This window comes from Orcinus orca, chromosome 3, assembly GCF_937001465.1.
Source record: "Orcinus orca chromosome 3, mOrcOrc1.1, whole genome shotgun sequence".
Taxonomy (NCBI): Eukaryota; Metazoa; Chordata; class Mammalia; order Artiodactyla; family Delphinidae; genus Orcinus; species Orcinus orca.
In genome coordinates this window covers 126,314,767-126,331,515 of record NC_064561.1, presented here as the reverse complement: position 1 = coordinate 126,331,515, position 16,749 = coordinate 126,314,767, and the positions used below count along the sequence as shown (strand labels likewise).

The window sequence follows — 16,749 nt, the reverse complement described above, 5'->3', positions numbered from 1 at the left end:
TTCTTGGATTGGAAGAATCAGTATTGTCAAAATGACTATACAACCCAAGGCAATCTACAGATTCAATGAAATCCCTATCAAATTACCAATGGCATTTTTCACAGAACTAGAACAATGGAGACACAAAAGACCCCGAATAGCCAAAGTGACCTTGAGAAAGAAAAATGGAGCTGGAGGAATCAGGCTCCCTGACTTCAGACTATACTACAAAGCTACGCTCATCAAAACAGTATGGTACTGGTACAAAAACAGAAATATAGATCAATGGAAAAAGACAGAAAGCCCAGAAATAAACCCACACTCCTATGGTCAATTAATCTAAGACAAAGAAGGCAAGACTATACAGTGGAGAAAAGACAGTCTCTTCAATAAATGGTTCTGGGAAAACTGGACAGCTACATGTAAAAAAATGAAATTAGAACATTCTTTAACACCATAAAGATAAAATAACTCAAAATGGATTAAAGACCTAAATGTAAGACTCGATACTATAAAACTCTTAGAGGAAAACACAGGCAGAACACTCTTTGATATAAATCGCAGCATTATCTTTTTAGATCCATCTCCTAGAGTAATGGAAATAAAAACTTTGACATGTATGTTCCTATTGCCATTTTATTCATTGTTTCAGATTTGGTTTTCTAGGTCTTTTTTCCTCCCTTACTCTTTTGTTCTCTTCTCTTGTGATTTGATGATTAAACAAATGGGGCCTAATTAAATTCAAAAGCTTCTGCACAGCAAAGGAAACCATAAACAAAACAAAAACTCACAGAATGGGAGAAAATATTTGCAAATGATGTGACCGAAAAGGGATTAATCTTCAAAATTTACAAACAGCTCATGAGGCTCTATATCAAAAAATAACCCAATCAAAAAATGGGCAGAATAACTAAATAAAAAGAACATTTCTCCAAAGTATATATACAGATGGCCAAGAGGCACATGAAAAGAGATGGTCAATATTGCTAATTATTAGAGAAATGCAAATCACATCTACAATGAGACATCACCTCACACCAGTCAGAATGGCCATCACCAGAAAGTGTACAAACAATAAATGCTGGAGAGGGTGTGGAGAAAAGAGAATCCTCCTACACTGTTGGTGGGAATGTAAATTGGTGCAGCCACTAAGGAGAACAGTACTGAGGTTCCTTAAAAAACTAAAAATAGAGCTACCATATGATCCAGCAATCCCACTCATGGGCATATATCCGGAGGAAACCATGGTTCAAAGGGATACATGCAACCCAATATTCACTGCAGTGCTGTGTACAATAGCCAAGACATGGCAGCAACCTAAATGTCCGACAGATGAATGATAAAGAAGATGTGGTACATATATACAATGGAATATTACTCAGCCATTAAAAAGAATGAAATAATGCCGCCATTTGCAGCAACGTGGATGGAGCTGGAGATTATCATACTAAGTGAAGTTAGACAGAGAAAGACAAATATCATATGATATCGCTTATATGTGGAATCTAGAAAAAATGATACAAATGAACTTACTTACAATACAGAAAAAGACTCACAGACTTAGAGAACAAACTTATGGTTACCAGTGGGAGAGGGTAGGGGAGAGGGATACACTGGGAGTTTGGGATTGACATATACACACTGCTATATTTAAAACAGATAACCAACAAGCACCTACTGTATAGCACAGGGAATTCTGCTCAATATTCTGTAATAGCCTAAATGGGAAAGGAACTTGAAAAAGAATAGATATGTGTATATGTATAACTGAATCACTATGCTATATATCTGAAACTAACACAACATTGTTAATCAACTATACTCCAATATGAAATAAAAATTTAAAAAATAATAAAGTAGCATATGGGAGAAAAAATTAAATATAGACCATCCATTGTTTAATTAATAATATCTAATACATTATTTCTCACACATCTAATACATTATTTCTGGTAATGCCTTAAATGTTTGAAATTTTGTGAGTTTCAACTGTAAAATTCAGATGTTTTAGTAAATTAATGCCAAAAAAGAAGAAGAAAAAAGGTTATAAATCAAGGATCTTCCCAAGCTGTCTGATTTTATCTCAAAGGGTACTTTTATCTTATGAGCACAATATGGGAAATTTCATGCAGGATAAAAGAAGCAAACAAACAAGTCTTCAAATAAATCCTACTCAGGACAAATAATAATTTGGCTTATGGCTTAGTAATTATTATCAAATTGCAACACGACAAACATGGAATGTATAGTCAAGTCACAAATGATTCAGAACTGGTTCCCTCTGACATGAAGTTTTTCTAGTGCATTTGAAGATGTGTAATTATATTTTAAAAAATTCTTCCTAATGAAACACCAGTAGCATAACCATTTTATAAAGAGAAACTTGCCCTAAATACTTCCATGAGAAGATACTTAGTCTACTCAATAACTGAGAATTAATTTGAGAATTTATTATCACTTTTAAAAAATGATTTCATTTTATATTATTTTACTTTGGTTTCAAGGGATATCATACTCCTGCAAACAGTGAAGTCCAAAATTAAGGTACTGACAGTACTGTACTCCCTCTGAAGGCTCTAGGGGAGGAAACTTCCTTGCCTCTTCTAGTCTCTGGTGGCTCCAGGCATTCCTTGGCTTGTGGTTGCATCACTCCAGTCTCTGCCTCCATCTTCACATAGCCTTCTCCTTCTCTCTGTGTCTCTTTCTTGTGTGTCTCTTATATGGACACCTGTCACTGGATTTAGAGCCCACTTGGAAAATCCAAGATAAATCTCATTTCAAGATCTCTAATTATATCTGTAAAGACTCTCCCCCCTGCAAAAAAAGTCACATTCACAGATTCTGGGGCTTAGAATGTGGACATATTTTAGAAGGAGGGCACCTTCAACCCCACTGCACTCCTATTTTGAATTCTACTAAAAGTTAATTTGGCCGGTTCTTGAACTTTATAAAAATGGAATCATACTTGTACCCCACCCCCCAAAAAAGAAGATGAGATAGCAATACCTTGAATGAATGAAATAATCAGACTTGAGTATGAGTATATATTTACCTGCATCTTCAGGGGTTCTTATTTCAAACGCTAACAAATTTTCTTGTTTTTCTTCTAAATCTTGTAGAATGGCACTGATGGTCTGATGCTATCAGATAAAATATTAAAAACTTCATTACAAGAAGGTAGATGTTTTTCTCTGATATGCAACTGACAAATGCACAGTAAAAGTGCTAAAGAAAGTGACACTAAAAATGCTCATTTCCCTTTATGTTCCAAATGTACTCAGGCTTTGTTTAAACTTAATTGTATATATATTACATATTTGGGGAAAAATTAAACTTAAATATATCTTGATTTATGTAGCAGATCTGCTCCAGGAAAACAGAATGTAAGAGTAGCAAGCATACAAAGAATCACAATTTCTCAATGACTTCTGTTATAGGCATAGGAGAAAAAGAACACTCAGCACATAATATTTAAAGACAATATATATGCAACAAGTTCACTTTAAGGCTTTATGACTATCATTGTACACTACTGAAATTTCACACACAGTCTTACAAATACTAAACACTCTCAAAAACTCACAAAGGGGATTTAAAACCACCTCTTTATATACTTGTCAGTATTAATATTCCTGACTCAAATGCCTTCTACATATTCTGCCCAGAACTTTCTCTTTCTTATCAGAGATGGAATTGTGGAGTGGACTCTGGAACTGGACTGCTTGGGTTTGAATTCCGGCTTCATCTCTTCCTAGCTGGGTGACTACAGAAAGTTAATTATCCTCTCCTTGTCTGAACTGAGTAACACATATAAACTGTTTAGGACAGTGTCAGCACAAAGTAAAAGTTCTATAAATACTGCTTATTATTATTACATTAAACCAATCTCACACACAAAACCCCTGACTAATCTAATCCATACTGATTTCTTCTTTCTCAGAATTACTTAAGAATTTTAGTGCTACAGAAATTAGCATTAACATGTGTAATGTCTTATATATTATATTTCCACCATCAAAACAATGAGATCTTGTAGGCTGGAGCATGGCTTTCATATGTGTACAGGTTTCCACACTGCTGGATATACAGTTGTTGCTCAATAAATGACAACTGATGGACTGACTCGTACTATGTATCCTTTAATACATTCTCAAAACACATTCATTTTTAAAAGATGTATGTCCTCAAAGCCTTGTGAAGTACGTTGCTCAAAAGTTTTACTTTGGTGCCCACAAGGGATATGGAAAATGCACATAATAAAACCATCCAGTTATGTGGAAAAGTAAACTAAAGGTCTAAATTTGTGACCAGACTAAGCCTCTACCTACAGGTTGGGATAAAGAAAACATCTTTTGGTGCTGACTTCTCCTTCTATTTTGTCTCATATTATAGATGCACTCAGTCTTGTCCACCATGGGCCATAACTTTTCACTCCATACCAGCTCCACATTTTACCATGGAGGGCCCAGTAAAACTTTCCCTCCAAGATCCCCCTTCTTAAGTCTTTCATTACTATTTGTTTATCTTACCAAAAACAAAAAACAAGAAAAACCACTCCTAACCTAGGATCTGTCTTTGGAATAAGCAACTTATAGACAGTTTACACTCTACTTACTGTAAAGCTTCACTAAGATTTTATTCCAGATTTACAACTTTTACTATGGCAGGATCATCTTTGCCTCTGACATCTCTTTTATAATTTTGAATATTAAAAATAAAACATAGTGGTTAAGAGCACAGGCTCTGGAGTCAGATTGCCTGGAGTTTAATTCTGCCATTGCTACTTAATAGAAATGTAATTCTGGATTGTTACTTACCCTCTCTTACTTTAGCTTATCTGTAATGAGGAAGGTAATGATATTAATAGAAACTACCTGGAAGAATTATTATAAGGACTAAATGAGTTAATATAAAGCACTTAGAGGAGAGCTTACCACATAATAAATACTCGGTGAATGCAAACTATTATCATTATTATTTTTTATTACTTCTGTACTCATTCTATATGGAGGTAGAGAAGGAGGCTGCCTACACATGCTGTGATCTGAAGGTGTTAGAAGGTAGCACCAAACTAAAATCATCTCATTTCCTTTGCACCTGGCCATAGAGTCGCCCCCCCCATCCTCAGTTTGGTTTGGAAATTTCAACATTCAAAAACAATTTTACATTTACAAAAGACAAACCCTTGATGATTTTAATGTCTGCATATTTAAGTTTCTTTTTCTTTTTTTTAAAGTTGGCTTTCATTAAACTCCTATATCTCCACTATATTCCTCTGTGGCTCAGCATCTAAAAAGATATACATTATTCTGAAGCAAATACCCATATAGTTAATAACAATAGGGTGATTTTTCCATAATGTTTTAACCTTTACATGAAAATATACCTTAAAGATACTAATGGTCAATATGGTGAACTGAGCTGATACAGAAGGACTCCAGTCTACTCCAAACAGTTGGAAAAACACATTAGACAAAATACAATAAACTTTAACCACCTGTCCCCAGCTAAGATTGGAAAAAGAAAGAGAAATAAAATGAAGTTAGTAGCAGCCCATGAGGGATCTGGAACAAACATAGATATTAGGGATTAGGGTCCTACAAAGTAACAGAAGATAAGGCCTCAGGGCCACATGAAGAAGGAGTTAGAATGGAGTCCCCTCATAAAGCTAGTGACCTTAAGTGGGTGTCCTTTAGCTTAAATAAGGATTAGAAAAAATTCTACTTGACACCCACCCAAGGCTTTGGGTAGAAAATCAGTGATCAAAGGCTATTGCCCAGAATATAGTACAGAGAATTAAAGAGATGGAAAATATGAAAAAGACATATGGAGACTGGTCTAACAGCCATCTAAATATGAGTTCCAAAAAAGGAGATACTGAGAATGGGACAGAGGTAATATTCAAAGATATCAGGGCTGAGAGTTTCCAATATACAAATGAGAAATGTGTCTTCAGATTAAAGGAGCATGCCTAGTCCTTAGAATAATTAATTAAAAGCACATCCACATTTAGACATAACCTAGTGAAACTGCAGAATATAAAAGAAAAATCTTAAAAACTGTAAGCTTAAAAGACATTACCTATGAGGGAATGACAATTAGATTGACAATTAACTTTTCATTCATTACAAGAGATACCAGGAACAATGTAAAATATTTTTTAAATGCTGAGGTAAATACAATTTAGTTTGAATACCATTCAAAATATTTAAGGTATAAAACAGTTGATTAATCATAGTTTAGGTTCAATGAATAATATTTTCTCCTCTACACTAACAAAAAATATGTAAGGGAAATCTAATCAACATACATAGTCTTATTCAAAATATTTCATTGAGGATGCTACTTTGCTTAAGAAGTTAGTGTCTAGTAAGCTGTATGTTTTAATTAAACTAAGAATATCCATTTTATATATTTATATATGTATGACTACTATGGGTTTTTTTTTTCAAAAAATATACGTTTACATGAGGGATTTCACATATAGCAAACACTGTCACTATAAACCATGTGGGATCCACGTTGGTTAAACCAGGTTTCTTTTCTCTTCTCTGTCTGGGTTTCAGGGTCTTTTCTACCTAGTATGTATCTTAGATACTTTTTGGAAGTGGGTGGGTGAAGACACACTATGACAGTGGCACTGTCTGTCAGATAAGAAGTAGCCAAAAAACGCAATCTAGGTGTAAAGGATAGCAGCTAAACTATAATTCTGTGTTCAATGCAGATAATGGAGAGTTAACTATATACCATATTTTCTTGGTTCATTCTGTTCAATTATGCTGTATTATTTTCTTATGACAAAAACCATTTTCAACCTGTATGTCCTTAAAATGGAAAGAGTGCTGCTAACAGCCAATGGCTGGCTGGCCCAAAGAATGGCATTTTCTAGGCTGAAGAACAAAAGGATTTCAACTTCACTCACCATGGCGAGGTTTTCTTTTGTTTTTTCTTGGTGTGAAATAGAACGTGTATCAACAGTTTTGCAGTCATCACAAAAACACTGTTTATGTCTTTTTGCCTGGATAGCAGGAATTTTTACTTTAAAACATAAAATTAGAAAATATAAGAATGTGTAAAAATTTAGCATCATTTTATCAATTGTAATGGTGACAGGAATGGGAAGGATAAAGTAAGTCTATAATTACTATGATATCTTAATGTTGGTCAGCACCTCATTATTTATTATCAATTGACTAACTACAGCTAACATTTGCTGAATACTTATCACATGCTGGACATCGAATTCTTTTCCTGAATCATCTTATTTAATCTTCATATGAGCCCATGAGGTAGGTAATTAATTACATCTATTTTACAGAAGAGGAACGTGAAGCTTAGAGGGATTCAAGAAGTTGCCTAAAGTTACATAGCTAGTACTGAAACCAGATCTGACTTCAAGTCCATGCTCTTAAATACTAGGACTATAATTCACTGTCTCCGTAAAATTCTCTCTGAACCTTCTCCCATTTTGGATTCTCTTTCTCCATATATGGGTACCCTATACCCCTCATTCTGCTGGGGAACCTGATGAAGGAAAGGTATATACAAGAAACAACAGAAAAGTGGGAATAGATATAGCACTTTTTAACAAGAGTGCCCAATAACTCCAAATATGGCTTTGAAGAGGGAAAGAGACATACCTGGGGCTTTAAGAAAGTCCCTGACCTTATGGACTTAGCATATGGTAGCAGGCAAAGAAAAGAAGATTTGTGTATCAGTCTCTTGACTTTGACCTACATGTGATCTAGCTCACTAGTAAAATAGGACACAATGATTATCCTTGCCTCTCACCAATCATATCAGTAATAATGATTCCTCCCTTGAAAACAAACAGTTGGTAAGGACTGTGGTAGGCTGGGGGAAAAGTGAGTCACGGGTTTTCTCTTCCCAATATTCTCCCTCATAGAGAGGACAGATAAGTTCCCGGCTTTCTTCTTCTATGAGTCAAGGCTCAAGCATGAAGGAAAAGGAAGAACAATTCTCTCTCCTCAACATTCCCAAAATCGTGTTTAACTGCCTGTTTTCTGGTTATCTCCTCACAAGACTGGAAGCTCTTCTTGGGCAAGTGCCTGGTTTGTATAGCAGGTGCTCAACAATTGTACGTTTTCTCAATTAGTGTTCACTAAATGCTTCTTTTTTTTTTTTTTAACACATCCATCACCTGACATTGTTACCGTGTGTGTGTTGGTGAGAACATTTAAGATTTACTCTCTTGGCAAATTTTAAGTATACAATTTATTATTATAAACTATAATCATCATCTTATATATTAGCTCCCCAGAACTAATTCATCTTATAAGTGAAAGTTTGTATTCTTTGACCAACATTTTCCCATCTCCCCCCCATCACCCCCTCCCCCAAGCCCTTGGCAACCACCATTCAACTACCTACCTGGTTCTTTAAGCTTGACTTTTTTAGGTTCCACATATAAGTGACATCTTAAAGAGTTTGCCTTTCTGTGTCTTTCTATGCTTATTTCACTTAGCATAACATCCTCCAGGTTCACCCATGTTGCCACAAATGGCAGGATTAAATGCTTATTTCTTATAGATAACTCATTATATTATTTAAGTGCAAACTACTGCTAAAAATGGTTCACAAAATTTTACCTATATATTCCCTTGAAATATTCTTTCCATTGTAATATATTACACATACACTCACATACATATATAAGCATAATATATTTGCTTAACAAATTCATATTCTAGCATTAGAAAGTTTGTCTTGAAAAGTTGGCATCATTACAAATTTTGAAGTAATGCAATATTAGTTTCAAAGACTTTAGTATGTCATTCTTTTCCAGCCCCACTACAAGTAAACCAATCTGCATAGTTTCAGTGACATCTCTATCTCAGATCCAATGTTACGAGAGATTAATGTTTGTTTAATGAATATGTTTTGTTTCAACATATAATCCCAATACAACAGGACCATATAATCTATAAATTAAACCAAGTTTGGAAATGCTATTTCTAAAAATAAATGATGCTTTTCAAGAGTTTAATAAACATACAAAACATTTATCCCTAGTTATGAAATAATTTACACAAATCTTAAGATTTTCTTTTTCTAAGCAGAGGTACACACCCTTATAAAATAGCAAGCACCACTGACATACATACCAGTGACTACAGCATTACTCTCATCTCTATTGTCAGTCTCAATAGCACCATAAGATTTTAGCAGCTCTTTCATGTTTTTATCATCTGCTTCATCCAAAGCAGTCTTCTGCTTTTGATCCTTTTGATTAGGGTTTGCTCCATGTTGTAGCAGAATCTCAGCTGCCTAAAAGGTATTTTTCCAAAGTTATCTCTACAGACACCTAAGATCAATAATTCCTGCTTTCATTACAAGACACCACTATTAAGTATTAAAAGTTATCAAAAAAAAGTTTTCAAACTCTGACCAAGAAAATCTTGATTAAATTTGATATGACAACTGTAAACTGCTCCACTGATTTGGCCTGATCTGTCCTCACAGAAGAACCAAACACCATGACATGAAAGTACCAGATATGCTGCCTTCATGGCTGAAGAGGCAGACTTTGGGAGACTGATGTGCAAAAGGATTTACTCTATCTCTTTAACACAGCCCTTTGTCCTCCCCTAAACTGCTGGAAGATAGGGTGGAGAAGGGAGGAGGGATCATTTCAGGATTATATTAAATTATACACTGTATTATAAATTGCCATCAGACATAGTTGAATAAAGTTTCATTTGAACTATATTTCAGGTATGTTACTGTTTAGGAGGTTTTATAAGCTAGCCTGGGAACCTAACGTCCATTCTAATATTTTCTATGCAAATGTTTCCTAAATAGATGACATATTCACAGAATGTTAATAAGATTAAAAAGAAACAGAAATAATCTACTCCAACCCCACCTTTTAAAGAAGAGAAAACTGAGGTCAAAGATAAATGTTGTGACATTTTGGGGGCAAAAGTTTCTAATATAAATAATGCTTCCCTGAATAACTCAAATAACTCAAATTTGTGTTGAAAAAATTTGAATAACTCAAAGTTGTGTATTAGAAGTAAGTTTATAAGTCATCAAAGTTAAAGACTGTCACTAATTAGTTGACAGTATAAGCCAACTAGTAAAAAACAATCAGTGATTCCATCTGCACAAGGCAAATGACTCAAACCACTGAAAAATCTTTTGTTTAGGAAAAATGGTCAGTATTTTGTTAAAGTAAAGATATGCATATGGGCTAGTAGCTTTTCTCTTTCAACTTGTGTCCAGGTATGGAAAAGCAGAAAAACTTAGGAGCAAATGGGCCAGTAGAAGTAATAAGGATAGCTCCTTATTTGTTCTATCAGCCTATTTGTTTTAAAGTCAAGCATACAAAATTCACTCCTGCTACTTACTATCTATGTCCTTGGGCAAGTTATTTACCATCAGAACCTCATTTCTCTCACCTATGAGGCTTAAATGTGAACCCGTGTAAAGTATTTGGCACATGGCGGGGCTTAAGGAAAACACTCCCCTATTTAGCCCTGTGTAATCTCCAGCCTGCTGGCTCTTTGCTTAACCTCATGTAGTTTCCTTACCCACATCTGTAGATCAGCCAAGGAATTGAGGGGGTTCCCCTTTAAAGCTCTGGAGAATTCTTTCTGTGCAGATATATTCTGTCTGGTATTTTGCCCCATAAATTTCAGCTGTTGGAGTTTAAAACTCCAAACAACCTTCTCAACTCATTGAGATCATAAGGCTATTTGCTTTCTTCCTCCCTAGGCTTCTGCCTGAAAACTCCTCCTAGTCCATGAGGTGGGGCAATCATACGGTTAGTCTCATGTTTCCATCCTGTCAGGGATCACTGCCCTCTGCTGCATGTTGTCTAATGTCTCAAAACTGTTATTTCATATATTTTGCTCACTTTTCTAGTTTTTAAGGTGGGAGGAAATATCTTACCCCTGCTATCCCATCTTGTACAAAAGTGGGTACCCATTCCCCCCACATTTTATCTTTTAAAAAAATCTCTTATTCTTCTTTTCCTTATCTTTTTATTCTCCACATTTTACAATGTAGAATACATGACCATCTTGGAAGATAACTTAAAAAAGAAATTAAGATTTTTTTTAATTGAAAGTTGAAAAAGAAAATAAGATGTTGAATAACTTTGCATGTAGTCATGCCACAGAGAAAATTAGGAATTAAATATACAGGGTGTTATAGAATTGATATTTAGTAGGTCTACAGTACCATATATTTACCTTTCTTGTTCCTCCATATTAATCTTTCTAGATCATCTATCAATATCCTACCTCAAAATAAAGAAATAGGGACAAAAGGGGAGAAAGTGAGTCAGAAATAAAATGAGTCAATGATAGAAGAACTGTCACATGGAGGGAAAGTTAATGAAGATATGAAGAAAGATGCTGGCAATATAGCAGTATCAAAGGAATTAAAATATCATTAAAAATACTACCTCCTTCTTTTTAAATAGAATATTTCTCCTTAAAGTAAAGGCAACAGAGATGTGGAAGGTTATTCCAAAAGCAAACTTGTCTTTATCACCACTTAGGTAAAAGAACGTCAGTAATTCTCTAGATCAAGCAATAGCAAACTATGGCCCATGGGCCAAATCCAGTCTGCTGCCTGACTTTGTAAATTAAGTTGTATTGGCACACAGTCAAACCCACTCATTTACATGTTGTCTAGGGTTGCTTTTGCACTAGAACAGCAGTTGAGTAGTTGCAACAGAGACTGTGTGGCCCGGAAAACCTAAACTGTTGATTAGCCCTCTGTAGGAAATATTTACCAATCCTTGCTCTAGACCACAGCTGTTCAACAGAGTTTTCTGTTATGATGGAAATGTCCTAATCTATACTGTCTAATATGGGAGCCACTGCCACATGTAGCTATTGAGTACTTCAAATGTGGCTAATGCAACTGAAGAATTGAAACTTTCAAAAAAATTTTATTTATTTATTTTGGCTGCTCTGGGTCTTAGTTGCGGCACTAGGATTCTTTGTTGCCGCGGGCTGGACCTTCATTGCAGCGTGCGGGATCTTTTAGTTGTGGCATGAGGACTCTTAGTCGCGGCATGCAAACTCTTAGTTGTGGCATGCATGCGGGATCTAGTTCCCTGACAAGGAATCAAACCCAGGCCCCCTGCATTGGGAGGGCAGAATCTTAACCCACTGGACCGCCAGAGAAGTCCCTGAATTTTCTTTTTAAGATTTTTTTTTTGATGCGGACCATTTTAAAAGTCTTTATTGAATTTGTTACAATATTGCTTCTGTTTTATGTTTTGGATTTTTGGCCACAAGGCATGTGGGATCTTAGCTCCCCAACCAGGGATCAAACCCTGCAACCCCTACATTGGAAGGTGAAGTCTTAACCACTGGACCACCAGGGAAGTCCAAGAATTGAATTTTTTAATTTAATTAATTTTAAGTAATTTAAATTTAAATAGCCACATGTGGCTATTAGTGGCTACAGTATAGGACAGTACAGCTCTAGATCAAATTCCTTATTTCAGGGCTAAAGATATCTTTATCTTTCTCAAGCAGCAGAACTAGGCCTAGAACTCAAGTTCTCTAAAATCCAGTTCAGTGTTTTGTCAAGCTCCCTTTCTGCTATTTCCTGTGGTGAATTTTCAGTTCTTGGCATTTACTTTACAGAAGACCCTCTACATCTGAGTTATCATTTTCTCTAACCCTTGAAGTTACCAAATTTCTATGAGGGAAGCTACAGTCTTCAAAACAGGAAAATTCTCACTTATGAAGGCTACTTACAAAATTTGATCTAATCAAACATCCCTCCCTGTTCAATAACATGGCATTTTTTCCCATCCATCAAGTCAACATATTTCTCTTGAGTTTTGGTCAATTTACTACTGGTCCCTGATACTGTAAATAGCCAACAATAAAATGGAAATACACTACAAATTGATTACAAAGCCAAAATGTAAAGATGTAGGATTTCCTGAAGTCATATATTAAAATAATATTGTAGGGCTTCCCTGGTGGCGCAGTGGTTGAGAGTCCACCTGCCGATGCAGGGGACGCAGGTTCGCGCCCCAGTCCGGGAAGATCCCACATGCCGCGGAGCAGCTAGGCCCGTGAGCCATGGCCGCTGAGCCTGCGCATCCGGAGCCTGTGCTCCGCAACAGGAGAGGCCACAACAGTGAGAGGCCCACGTACAGCAAAAAAAATAATGATAATAATAGTAATAATAATATTGTAGAAATGCTTGAAGCACCTGTGAAGCAACTGATAAATGAGAAACTTAGAGGTAAAACTGTTAACCTAAAAAAAAGAAAAATTTTGAATATGAATGGATTAATACAGGACCTAGGGAAAACTTGTGGCACCTCTCAAAATTTTTGAAAAAGAGAGCTTCCCTGAGGTCATGATGCAAAAAACCAACTGTGAGATAAAGGATGTCCTATGTGCTGTCATACTATTTTGCCAGAAAAGCTAGGCCCAGAAAGCATATATTATTCTGTTTTTGCTGTTCCAGAAATCAGTATGTATTTCAATTAGAAACTAAATATAATACTATTTAGAAAGGAGTTAACATAGCAGGCATAAAACTGCTATCTAGAAAGGCTGCTTGCTAGGTTGGTCTGTAGCTGGCATCTGTGAACTTGGCTGGTAAACAGTGCCCTACATTGATATAAAACTGTCCCTAATTGATGAGTGGCTCTCTGTGCTTAAACTGTCTACACAAGCAATGTGGTTTATTTATGCTTCTGGGAGTCTGGAATCTTGCTATGTGCTAGGCAGAGGGTGCCTACATGACCAGCCCTCAATATAAATCTTGAGCACTGAGTTTCTAATGAGCTTCCCTGGACAGAAACATTGCACTTACGTTGCTACATTTTCACTGCTGAGGGAAAAGCAAACTGTATGTGACCTCTCATAAGGAAGAGTGCATAGTACAGCCTGCACATGGATACCTCCAGACTCCACCTTTTTCTCTGATGATCCCCCTGTGTACCCTTACTATACTGCTGTAATAAATCTTAGCTATGAATACAATCATATGCTGAGCTCTGTAACACCTTCTAACAAATTTCCAAGTATAGGGGTGGTGGTATTGGGAAACCCCTTATTTTGTTTATATTGCATTTTTCAGGATAATGTCTAAAATCCTGATTTTCCTACTATGAAATTTTGGCCCTTATTTAAGTGGTTTCACTTTAAGTAACCTTTTCCCTGTACATATAACCAGTAAGTTCATCACTTCAATGACTCTTCCTGTTTGCTTTCTTCCATTGCATGACCACATAACTTTGAGACTTTGTCAATTCTTTTTTAATTTAAATATCTTAAAGGTCAAAGAGCTTCTTTGATCAAAGAAGCCTCCCTGGACATTAGCCCACCCATTTGGTATTATTCTTCATCATTAGTTTCTCTCTCTTATCTCTGCAAATCATAAATTCAATACTATTCTTTCACATGACTATATTTAGACTGAAAACAGTGGGGATATATTTTCATAAAATTAAATAAAATTACCAGGCTATTAAAAATACCTAAAGACAGAAAAGTAGTTTTAGTGAGAGATCCAAGGAATTTTTTGTATGAACCTTGGTTTTATATTGTTGTTGTTGCTGGTAGTTTCCTTAACTACTTTTCAAAGCCAATAATTATTCCTGAAGTCTATATTGCCTACTGACAAATCTTCTAAGGTTTGTCGAACAAAAAAGATGAGTTTAAAAATCTGGAGAATTTTAAAGTCTAGATTTGAAATTGAGTGTTACTGAAATAACTACCCTGGTGATTTTCTCTTGTGACATTTTTACCATAGCTATCTGATTAAAAAAAAAAAAAAGGAGAAAAAAATACAAGAACCCCCAAGGAAACAAGCAACTTGAGCTTTTACCCATTTCTTTGAAACTTCAAACCCACTGAGAAATTACGAGTTTAAAAAACATCTGGCTGTCACATATATCATCACTATATAGACTCTTTTATACACAACAGCAAAGCATTTAATGCAATTAAAATTGGAATGTATTATATTAATAGGCTGTGTTTACTTCTAGCCCTTTCATTTTATTCTCACTTACATGAATTACATGATGAAGAGACAATGGAAAAATGATTCATTAGGAAATACACTGGTTTTCTAATCTATATGTAATATCATATTCATTTGTACTTTTAAGCAGTTTTTAAAAATCATTTGTTTTAAGGAATCACTTCAGTTCGCAATTTAAAATATCTTCACTGTCTTCACTCACTTTTTAAAGAAAAAGAAATAGGAACCTAATCTGATGTGCACTATACCTTTAAATGGTTGTTTGCAACAGCACCATGTAAGGGCAGAATTCCATCTACATTTTCACAATTAACATTAGCACTAGCTTTTAACAACTCTACAATTATATCATTACATCCCGTACTAGCTGCCTCATGAAGTGGTGTCCAACCTAAAAAGGGAAAAAAGAAAAAACAAAACAAGCTGCTTACAAATCAGTATTCAAGTAGTATATTCATTATTAAGTTTATTTGCACTAATGGAATTATTAACTTTATTGATTCAAATGTATGTACTAAGTACTGGACAAGAAATAATATTGAAAACAGGCTACCTAAAGATCCCTGAGCCCAGAGCTGCCCCTGGACATGGGCCTGTCCACCAGAGGGCCCAGGATCCAGACCCACCCACCAGTGCACTAACTCTAGACCCAGGATGCACAGGGCCCTGTAGCCAGAGACCCTGGCACCCAGTTCCACCCACCAGTGGGCAGGCACCAGCCGAGAAATCCTTAGGCCCCAGGTCTGTGCACCAGCAAGGCTGCTTTAGCCTTGGGAACAGCCTCACCCACAGTGGGTGGAAACCAGCCCCAGGACAACTAGAGCCCCACAGCCTGCTGTGGCAGGAGTCAGCCTACCCACAGGCAGGCCAGCACCAACCCTAGGACCAGCTGGGTCCAAGCTCTGCCTAGCAGTAGGCCAACACAAACTTTAGGACACACTGAACCCCACAGCCACCTGTATCAGGAACTGGCCCCGCTCACCAGCAGTCCAACATGAGCTCTGGGACCCCTGGGTTTTGAAGCCAGACCCCAGGACCTGGCTCTGCTCGCCAGTGGGCTGGCACTGGTCCCAAGAACTAGCTTCACCCACTGGTAAATCTCCTATACACAGACTCTGCCCATCAGTGAGCCAGCACTAGCCCTGGGGTCCCCTGGGGTTTAGCAGCCAGCCACCTTGTGACCTAGCCCCACCAACCAGGGGCCAGCAGCCTCCACACAAAGCAGGGCCTGGCAACCAACTGTACTGGGGGCCAGCCAAGCCTACGAGACCACACACAGTAGTCAGCCTGCCACAACAGAAGGACCCATGCAGCCCACCTAGGGGGTACCCCTAGAACATACAGCTCTAGTGATCAGAGGGGAGTGAACTCCTGGAAGCTTAAGACATTTCCTATAAAAGGCTACTTCTCCAAGGGTGGGATATGTAACAAGCCTACCAGATACATAGAAATAACTAGTTAAGCAAAATGAGGCAACACAGGAACATGTTCAAAACAAAGGAACAAGATAAAACCTCAGAAGAACTAAGTGGAGATAGGAAATCTACCTGAGAAAGAGCTCAAGGTAATGACTGTAAGGATTACAAAAGAACTTTGGAGAAGACTGGATGAACAGAGAAGTTAGAAGTTTTTAACAAAGAGTTAGAAAACATAAAGAACAACCAAACAGATGAAGAATACAATAACTGAAATGAAAAATACACTAAAAGGAATTAACAGTACACTAAATGATATATATAGGAACGAATCAGCAAGCTGGAAGACAGAGTAGTG

General features: G+C 36.5%; 1 protein-coding gene across 8 annotated transcripts in view; it reads right to left on the bottom strand.

Annotated features, from left to right (window-relative positions):
* ANKRD31 (ankyrin repeat domain 31) overlaps window positions 1-16,749 on the bottom strand; it is a 134,009-nt gene that overhangs the window by 44,423 nt on the left and 72,837 nt on the right. For all 8 annotated transcript variants that reach the window (XM_049707675.1, XM_033430034.2, XM_049707678.1 and 5 more), the window contains 4 exons: window positions 15,225-15,367; window positions 9,105-9,267; window positions 6,902-7,017; window positions 3,032-3,119 (listed from right to left, as the gene is read on the bottom strand). In XM_049707675.1, the coding sequence (XP_049563632.1) occupies window positions 3,032-3,119; window positions 6,902-7,017; window positions 9,105-9,267; window positions 15,225-15,367 (510 nt within the window). The remainder of the gene's footprint in view (window positions 1-3,031; window positions 3,120-6,901; window positions 7,018-9,104; window positions 9,268-15,224; window positions 15,368-16,749) is intronic.